The sequence below is a fragment of the Triturus cristatus genome, chromosome 10, assembly GCF_964204655.1.
Source record: "Triturus cristatus chromosome 10, aTriCri1.1, whole genome shotgun sequence".
Lineage (NCBI taxonomy): Eukaryota > Metazoa > Chordata > Amphibia > Caudata > Salamandridae > Triturus > Triturus cristatus.
The window spans coordinates 798506788-798531056 of record NC_140593.1 but is presented as its reverse complement, the minus strand read 5'-3'; the positions used below and the strand labels follow the sequence as shown (position 1 = coordinate 798531056).

The 24269-nt window shown below is 42.0% G+C and overlaps 1 protein-coding gene across 3 annotated transcripts in view; it reads left to right on the top strand.

Moving 5' to 3' along the window:
- ABAT (4-aminobutyrate aminotransferase) overlaps nt 1-24269 on the top strand; it is a 499792-nt gene that overhangs the window by 418219 nt on the left and 57304 nt on the right. For all 3 annotated transcript variants that reach the window (XM_085628334.1, XM_085628336.1, XM_085628335.1), the window contains exons 12-13: nt 2771-2908; nt 15692-15859. In XM_085628334.1, coding sequence (XP_085484460.1) covers nt 2771-2908; nt 15692-15859 — 306 coding nt within the window. The remainder of the gene's footprint in view (nt 1-2770; nt 2909-15691; nt 15860-24269) is intronic.

The following is a 24269-nucleotide window of genomic DNA, read 5'->3' as shown; positions in this document are numbered from 1 at the left end:
TGCCCACATCCTGAACTTATGCATTTCAAAGTGCTCTCCTATGTGATAATAAAGAACGGGAAGGCAAAGTGAAATAAAACAATTATATAGGACAGCGATTCCCAAACTGTGGGTTGCAGGATTTTAATAGAATCAAAAACAATCAAGACACTATATTTGGTGATGCACAAATGATAAATATTCACATAAACCAGATTTGCACATATTGCCCTCTGTGTGCTGTATAGTTTTACCAGTAAAAGTGTCTCTGCAAATTTAGTGGCCATTTCAATAGAATATGTGCTGTCTGTAAATGACAATGCGTTACCACACGATGCTTTAGTTACAGTCAAAAATCCCCCACCTCATGTCCATTACAGGTAGATGGGTCATGAAAGTTTGTCGTTCTATAAATTGGGTACTGGTTTTAAAAAGTTTGGAAAGCGCTGGTCTAGGATCACACAATATGTATGGTGAGGAACCCGGGATTGATCCCAGGTTTTCTATTTTCACATTCTGCAAGTCAGTTTCTTTCCCAGCCACTTTTCTCATCAAAAGTTAATGCTTTGTTTTCTTGATGCATGATGTTAACCGTGGGTGGTAGACAAAAGCCACATGAATGCTTAGTTCAATTTGGGCTTGACGCTCCAAGAAAACTTCAAGCTAAGCCAGAGCCAGCCATCTGGCTTCAGCTTGACCTGAGCCTTCTGTGGCTTGCCGACCTCTATCACATAATGGCAATAAAGAGGACATAGGCATAGCATTGATATGATTTGACCCCCAAAACAACTCCACGGTTCACTGTCCACACAATGTACATGCTCTGCTTCCCCTACGTCCAACTTACACCACCCCTGACCCACACCCAGCCGGCATCAATGCGGGACTCGGTCAGGCCACAGACCATACGTTTTGGCCCTTAGGAAAGTATTTGTGAGTAGCCATGATCTAACCATGCCTTGGGATTCAGAACCTGGGTGGAGGAAATGTTACCATTCCTTAGAGAAGAAAGACATATCTAGAGACCAATCATTACCCACAGGCATACAATTCATATCCCTACATTCCTTTTCTAGTATTTCCTCCCATATGTATAGTGCAGTTTCTCATATGACTTTTTTCAGCTGCTGATGAAGATTTCTATAATAGAGCCTCTGCCTAATCGTGACATCATCATGTAGCACGCGCCCTTCAGTCTGTCATTCAGGATAGATAGAGGTCACCCATAACTACTGCTTCCTCTTCCTGCAGACATCAGAAAATTGAAAACAAAGATCGCAGGGAGATTGTGGGAGAAGAAGGCAGGGAGAATGTTTCCTCTGGAGTGCCCCAATAATGTTTACATCAGTCAGTGCATCCTTCTCTTGTGGCCACTAATGCCATGTTATGTGTGTCATTTTTGAGTAGTGCATACTACTATTTCAAAGGCATTGCAGCACATTCTCAAAGGGAGTTCCTGGAACTGGGAACACTATCAGTCCAGTGCATCTGATGTTAAATTGGTGGTTGAGTGTGAGCGATTCATAAAGTTTGTTCTGATTTACTGATAAGATGGATATCAATAATTCTGCTGTTCAGGAATACCATGGAGTTCTAAGTTGTACCCTAATTGTCTTCTATGATACGGGGCATTATTGTTGAAATCAGTGTACGTACACCCAGTTCCAAAAGGGGTTCCTCATTTTCGGCCCAAGATCCAGCCAGACATTTAGGCACGTTTTTACTAGTCAAATGTTTGTGGTCGGATTATTGAGGATGCCTTTTAAATGCTGAAAACGTCATACCTGCCTGCATCAGGTTTAAAGGTACACTCCGAATGAGCGCCCAAACCTACCATTTCTACAAAGGGGTTGTGGAGAGTCATATAGTTTTAGCTAGCTCTACTGAAAAGGAATCCTACTGAAAAACAATCATTGACGCTCTACCTCAGACTTTTGGGTTTGGTCAACCATTCAAGCCTCCTGTTTTAAGTTTTCTGGCAGTAATGTCTTCCATGTCAGGTTGCCAACTTCTTCACCGGTAACATATTTTATTCAGCTGCTCGCCTGGACATTATTGGCCTGTGAGGTTTCAATTGCATTGCCTCCTCCTACCCTGATTCGCTTGCACTGGCTGCTACTACACTGCTGCATTCAATTTAAGGTCTGTTGCAGACCTGTCTTGTACAGCCTGTGTAAGAGGTTACAATTTGAGGATCTTTACATTATGGACAAGGTAACAACTGTATGCTTTCAGCCAGGACATGCATACATTTACAGTCCTTAAATTCTGTTTTTCTAGATGTCTCTATAGCAATGCCCTGGCCCTGGAACTCCATACCAGACCAAATTAATTTAGTTTTTTTCATTACCACAAGTTTCCTTAAAGCCTTAAACACCCATTATTTTCTGCTAGCTTAAGGACCTTAGTGTTAGCTATCTTGCTTGTTTTTTTTAGTACTTTATCACAACAGCTCTTCCTGTTTTACTGTGTTATAAAATTGTCTGTAACATAACTTAATTTTATTTCTCAGGTATGTTTTTAATACTTTTTGCTCAGGACCTGCCACCTTTCGGAGTAATGGCTACGCTAAATTAAATGCTAAAAGTAAAGGAAATTAAATCATACAATCTTTTTGTACTTAATCAGTCTCAATGTCTAATTTGAATGAAAATAAACCTATCTCATTTTATTCTCCACCAAAAGGAGGCATATAGAATTTGACATTTGCTAAATGGATTGTACCTTAATGTTTTACGTTTATTCTCAAAAGATAGGTTTCACATTAAATGAAAGGTTTTCCCATCTGCAGGTTGAAGACCTGATAGTGAAGTACAGGAAAAAGAAGAAGACTGTAGCAGGGATCATTGTTGAGCCAATCCAGTCTGAGGGCGGAGACAACCACGCTTCTGATGACTTCTTCAGAAAGTTGAGGGATATTGCAAGAAAGGTGAGCTCATGCCTGATGTCTGGAATGCGGATGCTCCTGCCTGGAAAACAAGTCAACTTTTTTCACTCAAGTCCAAATTGGAGCAATTTTTTAATTGATGTTATATCAGTGTATTTTCTGCTAAATTACATGGGAAATTTCTCCAGAAAGTATTGATGTCTGTCTTGTTTCTTCATCTCTATCAGTATTATGACAAAGATAGTGTGTGGGAGCGATCTGTTAACACACTCTGAGAACTTTATTTGGACAAGTGGTATTAAAGCAATTGTCTACACTTTATTACAGATCTGAAATTGAATTTGATTTATTGGTCCAAAATTGGATCAATCCAAATTTTGCTATGTGGATCTCTTGATAAAGAATTTGAAGAATTTGTACAAGTTGATCTGGCATATTATTTCACCAAACAGACCCACAAAGTCGCAAATTGCTACAGTGTTTCATGTATTAAACAGGGTAATATTCTACACAAAATTTACAAACCTCTCCAATCTCTCTCCACCAGGGATTGTACATCTTAGAATTAGTTATTTTTGACAGAATTAAACCAGAGCTTGACTGGGGATATTGTAAAGCCTAATAAATGGCGTATAGGAGAACTGAATATGATTTTTTCCAAAAAGTATTTCTTTGTCCACTTAGCTTATGACTGGAAAATTATAGTGCAATCCATATCTCAAATTTTGACAGTACAACCAATCTCTTAAAGGGCTCTCTGAATTTAAATTTGCCACTGACTATCTTTTCCTTCAAACTGGAATGCAGCTTGCATTTTATGGATTTGTGATATTGTTAATAGAGGTGTAGTTTGGGTCATTCTTATGATGAGGTTCTTTTAGTGAAAATTCCCTTTGAGGCATTATTAAGTACAATTGTATTAATTATGTGACACTGTGCTACATGTTTTATGCTATGTAAGTAAGTTAGGTGATTAGTGCATGGGAAGCAGCTGTTGGAGGCCTGCCTTGGTGCTGTCTATCGGCACTCTACCTAACACAGAGGCTTACATTGAAGCATCTCACTTGGGGGCATTTGCCTTTACTCTGAGATTGTGCCTAAATTCAGTATAGTGCTGAAATGGCACAGAGGTAGACTTTCCTATTAAAGATGATGACTGAACTCCAGGATGCCCAAACAACGTCTTACGAATTACATGGTAACTGAGTCACTGACACAGTTGAACATTGTATGTCTGTATCAATATTGCCATGAATGAGTATTCAACGAGTGACGTCCATATTGCTAGGAAGATTGACATAGCATCTGTCCAATGTGTTAAAAAAAGAAAGATAGGACAAAAAATAATGAAATGCATATTGTCAGTTCATATGACTTTCCAATGGAATAGAGACCGTGGCCTCTTTTCCACTATACCACAGAGTGACTAAACAGCTATGTCTGTCTTGCCTAAGAGGTGCTAAGCACATTGTTCATCATTTGATCAATAATGGCATATTACTGACACCTTCAAGGCCTAGCAGATTTCCCTTAAAAAGATACTTCTACAATTCCACCCAAAGTGGTCACTTTCCTACTTTCTTTCCTGAGATGAGAAAAAGATACATCTTTTGTATTCCATATACACAGTCTACACAGCCCCCCTCTTGAGCTGATTAAGTCAGAAGCACTATCCTAAGAGCTAATCCTTCTGGATTTGCCAGAGGACTGTTTACTCCCCTTCACCGTAAAGAGGAATTCCAACTTTCAAGACCTTTCTCTTTCACTTTCTGAAAAAAACAATTTCAGCGGTACTACACGACTCACCAAAAGATGTTTGGATCAAACCGTTGCTGCAAAAATTAGATATTGAATTGAGGAGTTCTATATGTAGTTCCCTTCCAGACACTCCGAAGCATACTTGACAGTTTCACTTTTCATTGTGTATTTTTTTGGGCAAATCACACTTTTGAATATGGTTTAAATAATTATCAGCCATGAATCCCATGGCAATGTTTTTTTTTTTTTTTTTTTATAAAAACCTTTATTTTCAAAAGTCTGGACACAGCTATTCAGCCGACAACCCGGAGGTTCGGCAGCTTCGATAAAGAGGAACAGAGACGCGTCCACAGTACAGTGAAGGAGGAGTGCAAAGATTCCATTTTTAAATAAACACAAAACACACAACAACCCCCAGCAAGGCAAGAACACTGAATGCCCATGGTGATAGCCCCCCAGGGGAGGCAGGACCCCAATCATCTACCATTTACAGTACTGTGAAAAGAGGAAGAAGGGGGACAGTAGAGGCCAAAGAAGTCCATTAACCATACTGAGCTGGAAAGAAGGTTAGGAGGAAAGCTGTTCCTCGGGGGGGCAATGTTGATAATATTGAACTAGGTTTCCCGCTTGCTGCACGTTAAACATTGAATAGAGCCGGTAGGTTTTATGTTACATTTTCAGGTCTGGGTTGACAACACAGCTCTCACCAGACCTCATGTGATCACTCTAAAAAATAATTGAAGGTGTATTACTTAAAGGGGCTTTGGCTCCCCCCACATGTTGGTGAACAGCAGCACATGTTTCGATTGGTCAGACATTGTGTGCTTTCACAACAAAAGTGTTTCCCCCTCCACGCAGCTGTAATTATTTTGTTTATTCATTCAGCTGCATGAACCACCTGCAGGATGTTTTCCTTGACCTTTCGGAGGCACAACGATGGCACTGTTAATTTTTTTAAAGTGTTTTAGATAAGAATTAACTGCGTTTGCTGTTCTCTCGTAGCAGCACAGATGAGAGGGGGTAATCATGAGGAATGTATTGCTATTTTCCACTCCCCTCACCATCCCCTGAGATCATTAACCTTGGACTTCTGAGTGCAGTTGTGTATTTGAGAGATGTATAGGAAGCCCAGATTATATGTTTTTTAGGTTTGGCTTGGCAGCGCAACTGTAAAGGATTTCATTGGGCTGGATTTATGGGCTTAAACTGAAATAGTGTTTACAATGCACTTTTTGGCTGGTGGCAAAGCTTATCCTCATTACAGCAGGACTGAGTTGGTTGTGGTGACAAGCCTATGATCATGGCTACACATCAGATTTGTTTTTCAGGAACTATTACAATGAAAGCAGTAGGCCTGATATGTTTATTGTGAAAAACATATGTTAATGTACACAGGCATTTAAGGGTGGATTGTTATTACTCTATATTAAAGTCTACAGATAGGTATTCTCTTACATTGAATCAAGCAGATTGCCATAGTAGGGGCAGGTTTTGGTGTTGTTTACCTCTGTGACTAACTGTGGATGTAGAAGATTTGCTCTGTGGAAATCCCTACTAGGCCCTCTAAAGGAAGAAAATAATTGCTTAGCCAACTGTAATTTTGTATACCTTTCTAAATTTATGACTGTGTGTGTCTCATGTTTGCCATGTTTTGAAAGCTTACACTCAGTACGGTAGGCATGAATTGGCTCTGGTGACACACTATATAGGCCTGATTGTTGCAGTGGGAAAGGTTACATCTGATACCATAGGTCTAGTCTGCAGTTGGTCTTATTGTGAAAAGCTTTGTTAATGCCAGTAAGCCTTTACAGTTGGATTATATCACATTGTGTTACTGGCTATAGATAGGAATTTTGTTACATGAAATCTCACAGATTACTACAGAGGGTAAGGATTTTAGCAATTGGCCATCCACTCAGACAAACCCTTGGGGTTTTCACTGTGATGATTCTTGTTAGGCTGTTTTGAGAGGGGGTGTATATTGTTTTGCAAACAGTTTTCATGGTTGTTGCCAGTTTATGTGCACTTGAGTAGGTCTGTGTTGGTTAAAGGTCTATAGCCACTGGTAAGGGATACAGGCCTTATTGGTTCATTTCGAAAAGTCATGCGAGAATACATAGGTTTGATCTGCTTACTATGAAATGTTATGACACAGCCAGAAAACCTGACCTACTTATTGTGGAAAAAAGATTTGCTAATGGCACTGTGGTTTTAACCCCTTCCCCGCTCATGACGGAACCGCTCCGTCATGAGCCACGGTTGCCGTGTGCTCATGACGGAACGGTTCCGTCATGCCAGGACCGTTGGCGGCCGTTCCGCCCACGCGGCGCTGTTCGGGGGGACAACGCAACTGGGCGGAGTCATGACGGAACCGTTCCGTCATGAGCACAGCTCAACCGTGGCTCATGACGGAGCGGCTCCGTCATGAGCACAGCGCCACCGCGCTGCCCCCCCGCACCCCCCAGCGCCGCGGCGGAATTCCCGCCGCGGCGAAGGGGTTAAGGATAGATTGTTATTATACTGTGATAAAGCCTGTAGGCAGGTAGTTTGTCACATGGAAACTTACTGATTACTGCAGCAGGCATGGGTTTTGGTGTTGGTGACCCACCCAAGCAAACCATGGGGATGGAAGGCATGTACGAAACAATCATTATTATTCTGTTTTGGGAAAGATAGTATTTTGCTTGATTAACTATAATTTTGAAAACATTTCTAATGTTATTGTTGTATTGCAGACGGTTGCCTTGTGGGAAAGCTCACACTCAGTAAGGTAGGCCTGAATTCGTTATAGTCACAAGCCTATGATAAGAACTGTAGGCCTGACTGGTGCACAAGTTAAAGTTATGCAAGGAGCCATAGATCTGGTCTTTTTAGTTTCAATAATTGTAACAAAGGAAGAAGGCCTGTTTGTTTGTGAAAAGCATTTTTTATTGCCAGTATGCCACTAACAGTGAATTGTTATCCCACTAAGTTACGGGCTGAGGAGAGGTATTTTATTGCATGTATTCGCAGAGACTACCATCGTAGGCAAGGATTTCACTGTTGGTCCTTCATTCTGACGTACCCTAGTAGTCGAAGATTTTCTTGTTAGGCCCTATTGACAGGGGTTGTAGTAATTCTGTAGATATTTGTAATTTTATAAATGTATGTGTGATGGTTGCCAGCTTATTTGCGCTCCGATAGGCCTGCCTTGTAAACAGCGTCAAATCAATGGTAAAGTCTACAGGCCTTATTAGTTCACTGGGGAACATTATGTCAGATTCCTTGGGTCTTATCTTTTTTGACAACAGTAATCGTGTACATATTTGTAATGTAATTACTGTGTACCTGAAGGTTGTCTGGTGAGAACGTGTATGCCCAACTCACTTGGAATGAGTAGGTTATCAGGGGTGGGGGAATCATATCGCCCGACGCCCCAACCATGTTGTTTTAATTCACGGGCAAGAAGATTTATTGTCTATTTATGTCCGACGGACATGTAGAGATTTTTAATCACGTTAGAGTGGCTCCCAAACTGTGCCGCGGCGCCCTGGTGCGCCGTTATCAGTAGCCAGGGTCGCCGCGCACGATGTGGGAAAGATAGTGTCTGGCCGTGTACACAGGCAGTAAAATACTATGCATTTTTCATTCAGGATGAACCGCGTATTGCAGCTTAGCGCGGCAACTGATATGCAAAGTACGGGGGGGGGGGTTGCAAATGCCACCTGCTTAATGCGGGGACAATGGTTTCACCCAAGAGCGTACGTACATGCGTACGTACGTGCTTTCGCAGACGTAGCCTCCGCGCCATTACTGGCAGACGCAGCTCACCCGCCCTGCCCTGCTGTGCCTCGTGGGTCCGTCTTCAGAAGTTACAATAGGTATGTGCGGTCAAGACAGAGGAAAAAAAAAGTTTAATAATATGTGTCAGTGTCAATTCCTCTTCTACGCTAGCCTTCTCTGTCTGACCAAAGAGACCACTATCTTTGCACTTACAACTGGAACGTGGATAGCCACCAATTACCAAAGCTCTTAAAACTCCACCACAACCGCATTGCTGTGGTACGGGTTTCATTGACCATAGAAGATGGCGGGCTAGGTCGGCAACAATGGAAATGCAGGTTGCGCCTGGGTGAGGTTATCTCTGCATCAAGTGCGCCTGGGTGAGGTTAGCCGGCCCCTGCATCAGGTGCATTGACCTAGCGAGCTTAGCTAGCATATCGGGCACTCTTTGTATTTGGACGTGTGTTGTCGCCGCGAGCTTCGTTCCTGTGCTCTCTTTGCTTTCAAGTGTCGCCGCGGTCCCAGCAGACAGTCGCACACCTCCCGCGAGGCGTGTGTTTGGCAGCTGCACTACTGAGATGTTAATCTGCCTCCAGGCTACTGCAGAATAATTCAATTGTCACATTTTGTATCGTTGTGGTTTAGGTGGCGTTGTTTCCCGGCTATCTTATCTAGGAGGCGCACATCTCTGGATGAGCCGGCGGGTTAGAGTGAAGCTTGCCCCATCAGCTAGGGGTTCTGGTGCCTCGGTGGATGTGGACTCGAAACACCTCCTCTGCACCAGAGTCTGAACCCGAAACTCGCCCCTCTTCCATCACAGGCCGCGCAGGCCACATGTTTCTGTGCATGGGTGTGAATCAGTTTAATGCCTGGTTCCGCCCCCCGCCCATTTTCTCCCTTTCAAGGCTAGGCGTTACTTTGCTTCGATTGATGTGTAACCACATTTATCAGTTAGATCCTTTGCATTGGGGTATAACCCCCAATTCCTCCCCTTTATATGCCTTAGGTTCGTTTGCATCCGGTGCACGTAGATCATACCAGCTCCTTCCTCAATCTCCCCCCCCCCCCAGTCTTTCTCCCTTTAAAGGCCATACGTTTCTCTGCATCGGTGGACCTGCACTTTGAAACCCTCCCCTCGTTTCATCTTCCACAGACTACCTCTGATCCTAACAAATCTGGGCACAGGTTTGTTCCTTCCTGTTTGTACTTTCCCTGTGTACTTGTGCAAAAACATGCGCACGTTGGCGCCGCTCTTCTGCTCCGACTCTTCCTCAATGCCGGCTTGTGTTTTTAAGTCAGTTGTATTTCTTGGCAGGAGAGTATGGCAGGCCACCAGGTTTTAACGTGCGGGGCACCTCCGCCATCGTACACTGCTGCTAACATGCTGCGCGTGCGACCTCCACCCTTCACGACCTCCTACGTGTCTTTTCTCTGTCTGAGAGCCCTTGCCAAGTGCTTTAGGCCCCCTGTACAGCGATGTCAATAGTGAAAAACAAACACAGATCACATGCACACTCATGCATGAATAAACACACAAACGCCGCGCACAGCGGAGATCCCTGTTTTGTATAGTTGAGTTGTATAGTTGAGGTTGTGACCTCGGTGAAGTTAGTGCGTAGGGGGGTAACATGCCTGCTGCAAAGAACATGTACAAAGTCGATTACAGAGAGTGCATAGGATGGAAACAGATCTGCAGATTAATGCTTTCAGTAGAGACATCCGTTGGTGACTTGTAATTTATAACTTAAAGAGTCCTAACTGTCCTAATATAGAATAGTGAACTATTACTTTCAGCCCAGAACTGCATAAACACACCGACAAATATACATTACAAAATTGATTAATGTTGCAAATGCAAAGAGGGTACATTTGGCGAAAAAACGATTCTTATTATTAGGAAGCTCCCAACTTTGCTGTTTCTTTTTCGATAACTTACCGATTCGCAAGGAACGTAGGGCTCACGTCTGGCTTTCTGCCTTTCCTGTTTATCTTCCCTTTTTCCTTTCCTTTCTTTATTACCTTCCTTAATTCTTTATTTTTCTTTCCTTTCTTTTTGCCTTATTTTCTTTTACCTTTCATTTTTTTCTTTGTTCATTCTTTCCTTTACTCCATCAATCATCTTTCTCAAGCAGTCAGTTACACATGATTTCTAATGTTTTTCATTTATTCTTTATTGGTAACATGGATGGTAGTTTTGCATTAAAGTTTATGAAAGCTTGTACTTTTCCAAAGCTCAAATCCTTGTTCTTAGTGTACATTCTTTTCTTGGCTTCTAGGTCTAGAGTGCCAGCCAGTGTAGCACCAGCTGTGCGTTCACAACTTTGCATGAAACAGAATCACTACGAAGCATAGAGGCAGCATAGAGGTTCATTGCAGCAGGCAGCAGCAACCCTTGATTCTCGAAGTTTGGAAAAGTGTAGGAGGAAACCTCATTCAAGATTTAGCGTAATTTCCTATCTGTGAAAAGACAAGTCTGTTGCTATAAATAACTCAACATTTGTGGACAGTGAGTTTTAAACTGAATTAAGTAGTCTCATACTTGATCACTTTTTGTCCAGTTGACAGGCAAATATGTCTCAACAAAGTCTATTTAGCTTTGGATTCAAAAAAAGTAAAGACAGTGATAAAGATAGCCCAGGAGAAGGAAACCCAAAAAAAACAACTGAGGCCGTTGGGCCGTGTAGCACTGCACAGAATCCTAACATAACTAAGAACAAAAAGTATGACGCTGAAAAAAGAAAACGAGTTTTTCAGTCACACTGGGTGGAATCCTGGCCATGGCTAGCCCTGAAGGAAAGTCCGGAGGGGGAAGGACCAAAAATGTACTGCACTATTTGCCAAAAATATCCTACTATAGCACTCAGCTATTCGGGTTCCGGTAGGAATGCATTCTTAAGTGGATGTGACCAGTTGCGCATTGAACCAATCAGAGCTCATGAAACTAGTAAGGCACATATGACATGTGTTTCATGGCACCGCCAGGAAATGAAAGAAACCACTTTGCAATGTCACACCCCTACAGCGAGTACCTCAAATTCCAGTGTCCCTACAGAGCAGCCCCTCATCATGCAAGCACTGCAAAAACTGAAGGAAACAGAAAGAAAGAAACTGACCATCTTGTTTAACAATGCTTACCTAATTGCAAAACAAGGTAAGCCACTCTCAGACATGGACACCCTATGTAGGGCTATGAAGAAAGCAGGTGTGGATATAGGAGAAAATTATGCAAACCGCGAAAAAGCCACAGAGTTCATAAGATGTGAGGCGGATATACTTCGACAGGACATCAAAAAAATAGTTTCAAATTCTCGCTTCATCTGCATTATTGCTGACGGAAGTACAGATAGTGCAATCACTGAACAGGAAACTGTGCTGGTCAGAGTAGTCAATGGTGGGAAACCCTACACTCTATTTGCAGATCTTGTTCCACTTGAACATGCACATGCTCAAGGAGTTCTGGACGGTATAGTTAAAGGAATTAAAAGGTTATCTTTGGATTTAGTAGATATAAGGTCTGCAGAACATCCAGGTCCATCACTAATAGCTGTCAATTTCGATGTTGCTGCGGTTATGATGGGATCTAAGGGAGGGGTTGCAGCACTCCTAAAGAAAGACATTCCTTTTCTTCTTCCGTTCCATTGTGTAGCTCACAAGCTTCAGCTTGGGATTCTAGATGCTGTAAAATCCCATCCCTCTATTTGTCAGTTTGAGCAAACTTTGAAATGGATTTTCAAATTCTATTGGTATAGTCCTAAGAGGCGAAGAGATGCCAAAGAAATTTCAAGAATAATTGATGAAAACTTTGCACATTTCACTGATATTAAACAGGTTAGATGGGTATCCAGCAAAACCAGGGCTTTGGCAGCCATGCAACAAAACCTGCAGACAGTGGTTCTACACTTGGGACAGGTCGCAGCTGGTAGTGATGATTCTGCTGCGAAGGCAAAAAAGTACCTCTCAGTTGTTACTAGTTTTACATTTATAAAAAACCTTTACAGTCTGAGAGATGTTCTGAAGCCAGTGTCTCAGCTTTCAGAATTCTTTCAGTCTAATGAACTGCTTTTATTGCATGTTCCACCTGCTGTAGAGAGGTGTGCGTTGACCCTAGTAGGCTAAAGAGTGAGCTGGGTGAATATATGCAGCAGTTTAAAAAACTGTACCACCCTGAAGAAAAGAAGTTTCGACACATTTCTACTGATGGCTGGGAAATAAATTTATCAGGACACTGCCCACCAGCAGCAACAGTCCAAAGTGACAGTGAACTCATTGACAGTATGATTAAGTACATTGATAAGAGGTTTGAAAATTTTAATAGCATGCCAGTTCAAGGTTTTCAGGCATTTGATTATACACTGTGGCCAGAAAGTAGAGAGGAGCTCTATACATATGGGCTCTCTGATATTGAGGCAATTGTACAACATTTTGAGGTACTTTTCACCACAGACGAGAGGTTAGCAATTGTAGAGGAGTTTTGTGGACTTAAAACCCATATGAAAAGCTTTCAGACCAAAGGTATTCCTGTATTGCCTGCATATTCCACCCTGCTAGCAACAACACCTTACTCGTTGACTAATATATTAAAGCTTGTGGAGATGATGTTCACATTCAGTGTATCTACAGCAGAAGCTGAACGTGTGTTTTCTGCCATGAATATCATTAAGAATCCACTAAGAACACGGTTAAATCAAGATGTTCTCCAAGACCTAATGCTTCTTAAGGTAGAAGGACCCAACTTTGAGGATTATGACCCCAGCAGAGCTATTGATCTCTGGCTTACAACAGGAGGCACAAAGCATGTGTGCGGACATAAAAGGCCACATCTATCATAACTGTTGAAGTACTAGTTTTAGAGCATCCTGCCATGCAAGATCGTTTATTGTTGTATTTCTATATGTTTGGATGAAAAGGGATTATAATATCGCTTGACAAGTTTTCCTTTAGCATTATTATTGCACAGCATTCAATGGTTTACTGATTTTAATAAAGCAAACATATATTAATGTTTCTCTGTCAGCCAGAGCCCTTTGGTTTGTTGTGGAACGGGGGTAGGTGGGACAAGTGGATTTTACAGGACATGTAGATCTCAGTGGCATTTTGTCCCTTGGACAACTAGATTATTTGGAAAATTCCACACCCCTGCGGTTATGGTCCCAAGCCAATGAGAAAGGCCGGATTGTTTATTATGAAAAGTTACAATAAAGGCAGAAGGCCTGATATAGTGATTACGAAAAGCTCATCTTAAAGACAAGAGATACTTAAGCGTGAACTTGTATTGTTCTGAATTAAAGCTACAAATAGTTCCTTTATTACATTGAATCTCACACATTACTGTAACAGACAGGTGTTTTGGTGATTGTTACCTCCGCTGACAAACCCCTGGTATAGAAAGAAGATTTCTACTGTCAGATTCATCATTATGCAATCTTAGGAGAGATAGTGTTTTGCGTTGCCAACAGCAATTTCATATACATTTGGAATTTTATGACTGAATGCCTGATTTTTCCCTTGTGGGAAGGCTTATGGACAAGCCAGTAGTCTTCAGTTGGTGATGGTGAAAAGCCACTGAAAACAGCTACAGGCCTGACTAGTTCACTAGAAAAATGTATTTCCTATGTCATTGGTCTTATCTATTTATTATGAACCATTATGACAAAGGTAGTAGGCATGATTAATTTACTATGTAACACATATGTTAAAGCCAAATGATGGATTGGCTTTACACCTTGTTAAGCATGCAGGTAGGTCCTTCGTTTCATGAAATCTCACAGATTACCTTTGTAAGGAAGTATTTTGGTGTTGGGTAACGTCTTCGACAGACCCAAGGGGTAGTAGATTTGCACTGTAATAATCTGTGCTGGAATCTCTTCGGAAGGTCTGCCAGGCTTCGCGGTCTGCCAGGATCTTATAATAAAATATAAATAATACACACATTCCTAAATAAATATATATACACAGAGTGCCCTTGGGGGAACTTTCTTCTACCATTGGGTTTTCAGTCTTTTACACTCTGCTTCCATCCATGACAGTGTACTGCATGGTGTAATGATTCAAGACACATCAGTCATTGGCTCGCTTGCCCTGTGAATGATGGCATTTTCTGATTACTTGTGCACATCCACCCCAAAACACGTGTGTTTCAGTATCAGGCTTAGTTGTCCAGTCCTTTAGTTTTCATGTTTCTCCTTTTACAGTTTCCTGGTACATTTCTTTACTTCTCCTCTTTTTATTTAAATGTTTCTAAAGCAGATACTACAACTTTCCGGGCAAGACTAACGGGTTTCTCATTTCAACTGCTGCGGTTCGCATCCCACGTGGCCACTTTCTCTAAAACAGGAGACCATTTTGGAATGCTGCTGTCCATAGTGTATCATTATTTTACCATTCAAAGATGGCCAACACATAGGTTTGAAAATGGCGGCCACACTTTAAACTTTAAATAATAGAGTATGTACAAGACTGAAATTCGCTGCTATGTTTAGTTTCGCATGGCAAGCATATGTTTAGATATAAACATATGCTTGCCAAATGAAACTAAACACAGCAGGGAATTTACATCTTACAAACGTATGGAAGCATTTTTTCTTTTTCTACTTGTATTCTTTTTAATTTATTGTACATATGATGTTCAGTTTGCGTTTTATTGTGGTTGTGTCAAAGGTTGATTGCAAGAATGAGTCAGTGGGTGGATGAATGTTGGAGTGCACAAATGAGTGACAGAGTGCATGTAAGATGGCTCATTGAATACCTAAAACCCTAAATAACACAAAAGGCACTTTGATTTATAAGTCAGATCTACTGACATTGTTGATGCTTGTTATATTGAAACGAATGATAGGTGTTTGTTTACAGAATTGAGTACAATCTTTTTGTTGATATTTTTCCCATACACTTTAATTTCAGAAGCATTATGCGTAGGGGCCAATCCCAATTAGGCCAGCGCCATATGTCTATGGCAGGTATTGTTCCCCAGTGTTTCTGTGCACAGATCTGCATGTGGAACTAGGTCAGGTATAGAATAGGGAAAAAAATGGAGGAAGGGCTGGATAATTCCAGGATCAAAATTGAACCCCCCATTGTGGCCCTTTCAATTCATTATTGCATGGTCCTGGGGTAGAACTATTATCCGAAATCGGTGATTCTGGCCCCACTAATTTCTGAACTCCTGCCCCATCCAACGTGGAATCTTGTCCATAGTGTAGAGAAAGAAAACCTAAAAGCAATTAAATGCTATCTGACAATGAAGATTGTCCAGTTGTTAACATGTGCAGACCTGCGTTCTGACTTTTCATCTTTTTGTCTGCATAGCACGGCTGCGCATTCCTAGTGGATGAAGTGCAAACTGGATGCGGAGCTACTGGGAAGTTCTGGGCTCACCAGCACTGGGGCTTAGAGGACCCTGCCGATGTTGTGACCTTCAGTAAAAAGATGCTGACTGGGGGGTTCTTTCACAAGAAGGAGCTGCGGCCAGATGCTGTAAGTATATCAGCGATGCATGTTTGTAGCCATAATGCTTTTCTTCGTGGTTGGAATAAAGTATATGACTTCAACTCACAGTGGATTGCGGTTCGCGTGTGTGAGGCGCAATGGAAAAACCCTGGTGAGACAACGTAAGAAGGAGAGTAGGCAGAGATGATGGTGAATCCAGAAGGTAGTTTATTCTTCAGATTAAAGTAGGCATCTTAGGTTACAGGAATAGTAGGTTTCAGGTAGTAGAAGTAGCAGCCCCACTGGGAGCAGCATCCCAGCTGCTCAGCCGACACACTCCAAGTGACATTTCACTCAACCAGACACACATGAACATTCAGTGGCATCACTCACACTGGCTGAGCAGCAGGGCACGGAATATAAAGTGAAGTAAGTAGCAGATGTAGTCAAATCAGGTTTCCACATAAGTTTATTCCACATGAGAGAGAACAGCTTAGACAACCACGACCAAGTAGCACATAGCCCAATCAACTGCCCGTCACGAGTGGAACATGGAACCCCACAAGAGTAATAACATTCTATACAGAGAATACTACACAAAGGAAGGAATACATATCAAGAAAAGCAGGATACCACTCACACCTTCCTCCATTAAGGAGACAATAACAATTAACGATACAAATAGGATGGTAACACCCATCATGAAAACAGACAAGAGAAGAAAGAGGAAATACAGAGGGAAATAACGCACACACAACACATTCTCTCCCCTTCAGCAAAAGGAAATAAATGTGCTCCAAAAGATGCAACACATATGTCCTAGGAAATAATGGTGTAAGATAAAAACACACACCAACACACACCTCTCCTTAAACAAATAGAAAAAAATGTGCTTCAAAGGATGCAACAAAAATTCCCAAATAAATGCTGGTGCAGAACCAGGGTGCCAAAAATGCACCTAGTAAAAGATAATTCAATCTAGTTTGGGTACAAATGCCCATCACTAGTAAAAGCAATGAGGTAGGAACATACCCCCTCAAAACGGTTTGAGCCCAACAACATGACCCACCACCAGGAAATGCAAGTAAATATTGAGCGCAAACCTGCCCATAACCAAAACACAATTAAAAGTTTGGGGTTCCAATAAGCACCCTCTAAATGGTTTGAACAAACAAGACCCACCACCATAAAATTTAAGTAAGGGTAGGTCAAAGTATGCCCCATCCAAATGGTTGGAGCTCAAAGCATGCTCAACACCAGTAAATTCCAGAAAAAATAGTTTCAAAACATACACCCACCAAAAACGGTTTGAACAAAAAAATATGCTCACTACCAGACAACTCAAGTAAAGTTTGGGGTCGCACCATGACCTATTAACAACGGATGGAGCTAAAAGAAAATGCTCAAAAACAATAATTTCAAATAAAGCTTGGGGTCACTGTGTGCCCCATCAAAAATGGGTTGAGCTCAGAAACATGCCCACCACCAGGAAATTAAAGTAAGCCTTGGGGTCACAATGTGGTTTGAGCTCAACAACATGTCCAACCCCAAAATATAAATAAAGGTTAAGAATCTCCCAACACCATCAGCACACAAAGTAGGTAAGGTAACAGGAACATCACCTAATCACCGGCAACAGCATGAATGATTCGAGATGCAACAACTGAAATCCCAGCACTTTTAAAAGTACGCAAAGTATGGGTAAAAACAAAACCCTCACTATAAGTGCCGTCAAGTAACAATTCTATAAGGTACAGAACTAAACGCGTTTGTCTAAATCACACAGAGCACCTAGTAACACAGTAAGGCCAAGACTTAACAGCACAAAATCCGCATGGATAAAAAACATGACATCTGTGGCAACTCGTTCTGGAGACCTGGATAAGTTTAAAGGCACTTTTTATGAAAGCTTTTGTCGCTATGCTTAGCTACACAATAATTATGTATCCCGTCTGCAACTGTGCCTTTTTTAGAACACATATATTACTTGATATAAACGATTTCCTCATTTGTCCTTGCACACAGGTGATGATTTGAATGGTGCAGCAGGTGCAGTGGAACAGGGACCAAAAGGTCTAGGAAACCCACCAAACCGAGATTATTGCTGTATTTTACTATAAACAAGCAGTCACAAGTGCAGTTACCTTGCAGGCAGTAGGGGCATGAATTGAATTGTTCCGCAGGTGCAGTGGCACAGGGGCCAAAAGAACTAGGAAACCCAATGAACACCGATTATTGCTATATTTTACTACTAATCAAGCAGTCACAATGCAATTACCAAGCAGGCGCTGGTGTCATGATTTGACTTGTGCAGCAGGTGCAGTGGCACCGGGGCCAAAAGGTCTAGGAACCCTACTGAGCACTGATTGTTGCTATATTTTACTAATAAACAAGCAGTCATAAGTGCAATTACCTTGCAGACACCAGGATCATGATTTGAATGGTTCAGCAGGTGCAGTGGCACAGGGGCCAAATGGTTTAGGAAACCCACTGAACATTGGTTATTGCTGCATTTACAACTAAACAAGCAGTCAGGTGTGCTTTTTGGTTCTTTTGTAACCATTGTACCCGAAGTAACACATGGCCTAAAGCATCACTGTAATAAAAGCTGTAACCTATTGAACTTTCCTGTCTACCTACAATTTATGTTACATTCAGCACATTTATATGGCACATTTTCGCAGTTTTTGTATGGCCCTAAAATGCTTCTGAATCTGGGCAGACTAACATCTTGGCAAGGGCATTCTCCATTCTATAACATTAATCTTTCAGTCGTTGTAAACACTATATAAATACTTATAACTTTACCATATCGCATTCCATACCAAGCATTGGCAAAGCCAATATTTTTCGCCAATGCGAGATCTATTGGGTTTGTCAATGTTTTTAGCCATATTAGACAGCAGTGCTAGCTTCAGTGCAGCATAACTAGAAGCCCTTTAACGCGGACAACGCTGGCTGTGTCGTGCAGCTTTTTTTCATTTCTTTCAGCCATTTGCAACATAGCTAAAAATACATTGGCAAAGCCAATAAATCTCACAAAGACAAGACCGATTGGCTTTGCCAGTGCTTGTTCTGCATGCGGCTGAGTTGTTGCATCTACCATGTTTGTGGTGGGTTTACCTTCAAAGTCACCTTCCAGTCGAGCTCTTATTTAGGGGTGTGGCCCTGAATGTATGACTTAATAATGCTTGCACATGGATCCAAGAGCATAGCTATTAATAGTGCATCTGGTGCAGTGGCACTGAGGCTCTGAGAGCAAACCATGGAGCACAGCTCCTAAAAGAGAGGAAACAGAGAATGGTGGGGGCCGGAGGCAGGAGCCCAAGCATTTAATTTTTTTTTTAATTTTGGACACCGAAGCGAGGTCATCTAAGGTATGCAGGGGGCAGATGCTTTAGGGGCCAGGCAAAACGTTATAGATCGCAAAAACGTTCTTCACCTCTGCGTTCTGAGTGACATCATAGACAACTCTAGTTTCTCTCTCGTATGTTTGATGTCACCCAGAATCCCAATCCCCCCAGGTGAAAAACATCCCCTTAATTCAGTGTTACCCATCTATAATTCAATATATTTTACTATTCACTAAGTGGTCAGGGAGACAGTTTTTCATGCTGGTACCATGCCTTGTGAGACACTTACTACACCACTGAATGGATCCTTAAATAATGTCTGGTATCCTTCCAGGGCATGCACTCAACATTGATTAGAGGAACTTGGCAACCTTAATCAGCAAAAGCCACTTGAATTTTTACCTTTCCAATGACACTGACAGATTCTTATCCATTCTTAGTTTAATTCTAGGGGGTGTGTCACATTACTTTATCAGACAGATTGGCTGCAGTTGAGCTATTCAACTTTAACCAACAGTTTTATTTTTATGTACTTGAAGTCAGTGCTTAATTTGTGCCGGTGGTTGCTGGTTGTGAGCATCAGCAATCAATTTCGGGACCAGGACTTATTTGTCATCATCAGACTTTGACATTTTAAAAAAAGGGAGGGAAGGGAAAGTGAAGAAGGAAGAGAGATTTAGTAAAACAGTGACAAAGGGAGAAAGCAGTGATCAAAAACAATCCGCAAGAGTGAAATAAAGAGAGAGGAAGTGTAGAGTGGTGGAAGAAAGAAGTATAAAGTCCAGTGCCGATGGCAAACTCCTAAGAAAATCTTGGACACGTATGTTATTTTTAACAAATGAAGTACTTCTCGAAGCTGAATAGGGTGCTCAACCAGAAGGTGCCAAACGTCATTATTGTGCGTGTACTGTGCACTACTTGGCAAAGGCAAAAAAACTAAATGTTTGCCCACAGTGACTTTATAATGATGGAATAAATAACAGCCACCTGTACATCTGTTTGTGTAGTTTTTGTGTTAATAAATCATTAACAGGGAAATACAAACAAATGAGAGAAAAATGCATTCTCAAGTTCTTCATTATGGCAAAATATTTTCAGAGGGAAATACAAAAGGCTAAACTATTAAGATGGGCGTGTGAACCATTGAAGGCGCTTTGTAAAAATTAGTTTTATTAAACTGAATCAGATAATATTATGAGAGAATAGTAGTTACTGTGCTGCAAAAAAAAAATATGGAGTCAGTATCTCTGCAGTGGAAGTCGACATAAAACGGGATAGTGATAATTAAATAAATAAAACCATTTACCTTGCACTTGGGATGCGGCGAGCGCAAGGTAGGTGGTTTTAGTTCTTTATTTAATTTTTACTATCCCGTTGTATGTCGACTTGCACACCTCCGCACAGCCCCCATCTCACCACGCTTACCTGCAAGGGCCGCCACTATAATCAAAAGTGTTGCCAAGATTAAATTTAAAACTTTACTCATGCCTATATATTAACAACAGCAATGCAAAACAATATACTGGAGGCACATCTCTATATAGGCTCATATGTTTTTGGTGGGTTAGGGCTCAGTCAGTAAATGGCTATGCGTCTTTTAAGCAGCGCTGCACCTAATACTGCAAATGTTTTTTAAATGTTGCCACTAGGTCTACCTGCGCCTATAATAACCCCAGTAGACAGTATTTCATCTTTAATTTAGGGGAAACCCTTTAAGGTATCCCTCCAAGTGGCCTTCTGTAATGTTTGTGTAACTTGTGTCCAGTAGTAGAGGATGGTGGAGTGGCAGCTGGGACGGATCAGGGTGGCGGGCGGAGAGTTGGGGGGGCAAGGAGTTAAAGGGAAAATACAACTTACCTCCTCACCGCGTCTCACCTCGTCATTGTACCTCCACTCTGCAACAGGAAGCACACAGGATTCCAGGCCCACCTAAGCCAATCGACACTCAGCCAGGGAATGGGTGCCTGTGCATGTTCTCCACCCAGGCTTGTCCTGGGTGGAGAACTTGCAAAGTATGCATGACTGTTTGGCAGTCCCGAGAGGGCCGGCCAATCAGTCATTGCACACTTAGAGCGCCCACCACTCCTCCCCTCTTCTCTGAGAGCAGAGTAGCACCGCCCACCCCGCCCCGCAAAGACGCTGCAGCAGGAACAAATGAAATGATAATAACGAGTTATTATCATATATTTTCCCTTTATTTCCACTGTTTAAAGCAGTGGGGCAATGCTCCTCCGACTTAGCAGAGCAGCTGCCACTGGATGGTGGTACATGTCATATATGTGAAATCTGCTGTGTGTTCTCTGCATCGTGGACAGTTAGGTGCTTGCTCTGGATCAGTGGCATAATGAAACTTGAGGGGTCCCCCCTGCAAAGTACATGGAGGGGCAAGCCTCTGGCCCACCACCTACCACTTTTGCTGAGGGGTCTCCTAGAGGTTGGGGCCGCACAGCACCATGGGGGCTGTAGAAGCTTATCTTATGCCACTGCTCTGGATAGATCCTGCTTAGCTTTAGCAGTTGTAGATAGGTCATATGGAGGTAGTTATATTGGAATATATATCGTTACTTCGGATGCGTTTAGTACGCATTCCATTACTACGCGGTCGTTAGTACGACCGCGTTTTTAGTTTGCATACCTTTCCTACACAATTCGGAACAACGAATTGCAGTAGGGGGTGCTGGATGTTGGAATAGTATAATTTACTATTCCAACTCCAGTCTATGCGGACACTAGGGAAGGTGTTGGATTTTAAATCCAACACCTTCCCCCCCCTAATGCAAGTCGCTGTTCCGACTTTCGTAGGAAAGGTATGCAAACTAAAAACGCGTGCGTACTAACGTCCGCGTAGTAATGGCATGCGAAGTAACGCATGCTAAGTAAACGCCGTTTACCGTTATATTGTACTATTTCAGAAACTTGCATTACTAGATACTTTTTCATTCCCGACATGCCTTAACACAGAGTGGCTTATCCATTCTTATCACCCATTTATTATACGTCCTAGTAGTGTTGCCTCCTTTGTCCCAGCTGAGCGCTCTGTATATGGTCTCCACCTGCCTATTCCAAGCAGCGTCACCAGAGTTCGCTTATGTGTCGGTGCCTCCCGAAAGGTGTGCCACTCTTCCCACTGTAGGAGTTAACTTCGGCCTATGTCGAATTGCTCTTGTGCCTCTGCATATGTAATTAATCTACCCTGGGGGTTTAAATCTTCCAATAACTCACATCCTGCCACTCTCTACTTGTGTACGGACACGTCTCTCACCATCTGTTTGAAGGGTCTGATGCTACAATCACTTAAGGGTGTAAACGAAAAGGTGTTACATAATGATCTTGACAACTCTGTCTCAGACTCTGCATACTTGTTTAATGACATGGCTTGTTTAAGCCCCCATCATACAGAGGTCCTTCAGTGCTATGTTACCAGATGTGTCCTTCAGCCGTGTTTTCTCCCAGTCGCCCTCGCCGTCCATGCTGTCATTGGGTAGCCATGTAATTCATCTCTATATCTGGGAGTTGCAGTCCCTCTTTACCCCACTGGAGTTTCAAGTTGTCCATTTTCATTCAGCTACACTTAACAGCCCTTATTAGTGTAATTAACATTTGATGCAGAGCTTATAATACACTGCCTAGGATTTGATTGTTAGGCAAGTTATGAAGCGCAGAAGAGCCAGGAATTCCTCTTGAGCCTACTGTTCTGCATAATATCGGTTAGACATATTTTACAAGAAAACATTTCTTTTTTATTTAAATCTGACCCTTCAAGTCACATCAGTTGGCACAAGCCCCCCCCCCCCCCCAGCTCAAGATGCATAGGCAGGGAAATTCTACAATTTTGCATCCCATGTTTCCCAGTAATAGACACAGAATAACTGTAAAAAAAAGTTCAACCACTCACCTTCTGAAATGTTGAATTCTTCTTGAAATTGGAAGAAAGCCTGATGAGCGGAACGACATTGAGTGATTCTGTTCCTCATGTCTCTGTGACATGACAATCCTCTGCATATGTTTATGTAAGAAAGAGCTGAAGGGTGAGCGTGAGTCGAAGAATACACGAGGAGCAGATTAAGACAACTAAGGGTCTGATTCATATAAGCATTTATTAGTATGGGAGGTAGTATGACAGGAGTACCCTTTTATATACTCTTACACGCCTTCGTGAATAAGTTCTGAAACATCCAATTCCCTGTCAATAAAAGTGCAAAGAGGCCACATTTCTTTCTATTTGCACCATGCATATTTGAAAATTCCCTGATTATTCACATTTTATTGATATTCGTTTCGACTCACAAAGGCATGCAAGGCTAAGTAAAATAATACTACAGGGGTACTTTATTACATACTAAAAAATCTACAAAATGCCTTTGTGAATATGTATCCCTGTGTCTATATTCTGGGTGTTACATTTTCTGATCCTAAGTTTTCTGTGCCGGGAGACTTTTACTCATAAGGTGTTATATTGCTTTCTAGATGATATAGGGACTGTTTTTGACTTTGATTAAAGGGGTACTTCATCACAATGGTGACAGAGCACACACTCCATCAAAGCGAAGTTCCGTCCACCTCATTAAGATTCAAAGGTAACTTCAATAAGTGGACAGATTCCCTGCCAGAGTGATAGGAGTGGTCAGATTCCCTAGAAAGGCCTCTCCTACACTCTGTCAGTTCTCTTAGGGAGAATTCCTCTGTCCTTTTCAGACCCTTGTGGGTCTGGCCCTTCAACCACAGAGTCCAGGCCATCTTGATCTGACCCAGACACTGTAATTGACCCACCCACTGATTCAGACCCCTTAGCTCCTAGAGCTAATCTAAGATAATCTGCTGTCAGCAGATCTATCAGGTGAAGTGTGGAGGGACTCTGTCCTATCCTCAGGTGCCTTGCAGCACACATGGCTTTCAAGTCAAAGAAAGTCATTTCCTTATACTGAGGCTACGTGGACCCACTGGTTCCAACCCTTAAGGACAATCTAGTGTTGTGCAATTTTGTACTACCTACACTAGTTTGTGGCCTATTGATCCTAGCTTGAGCTGTAGAAAGGGTGTGCTATCCCTTGACACACAGCTCTAAGTTCAGTAGAACTTATTGATACTAAGCTTGACTTTATATG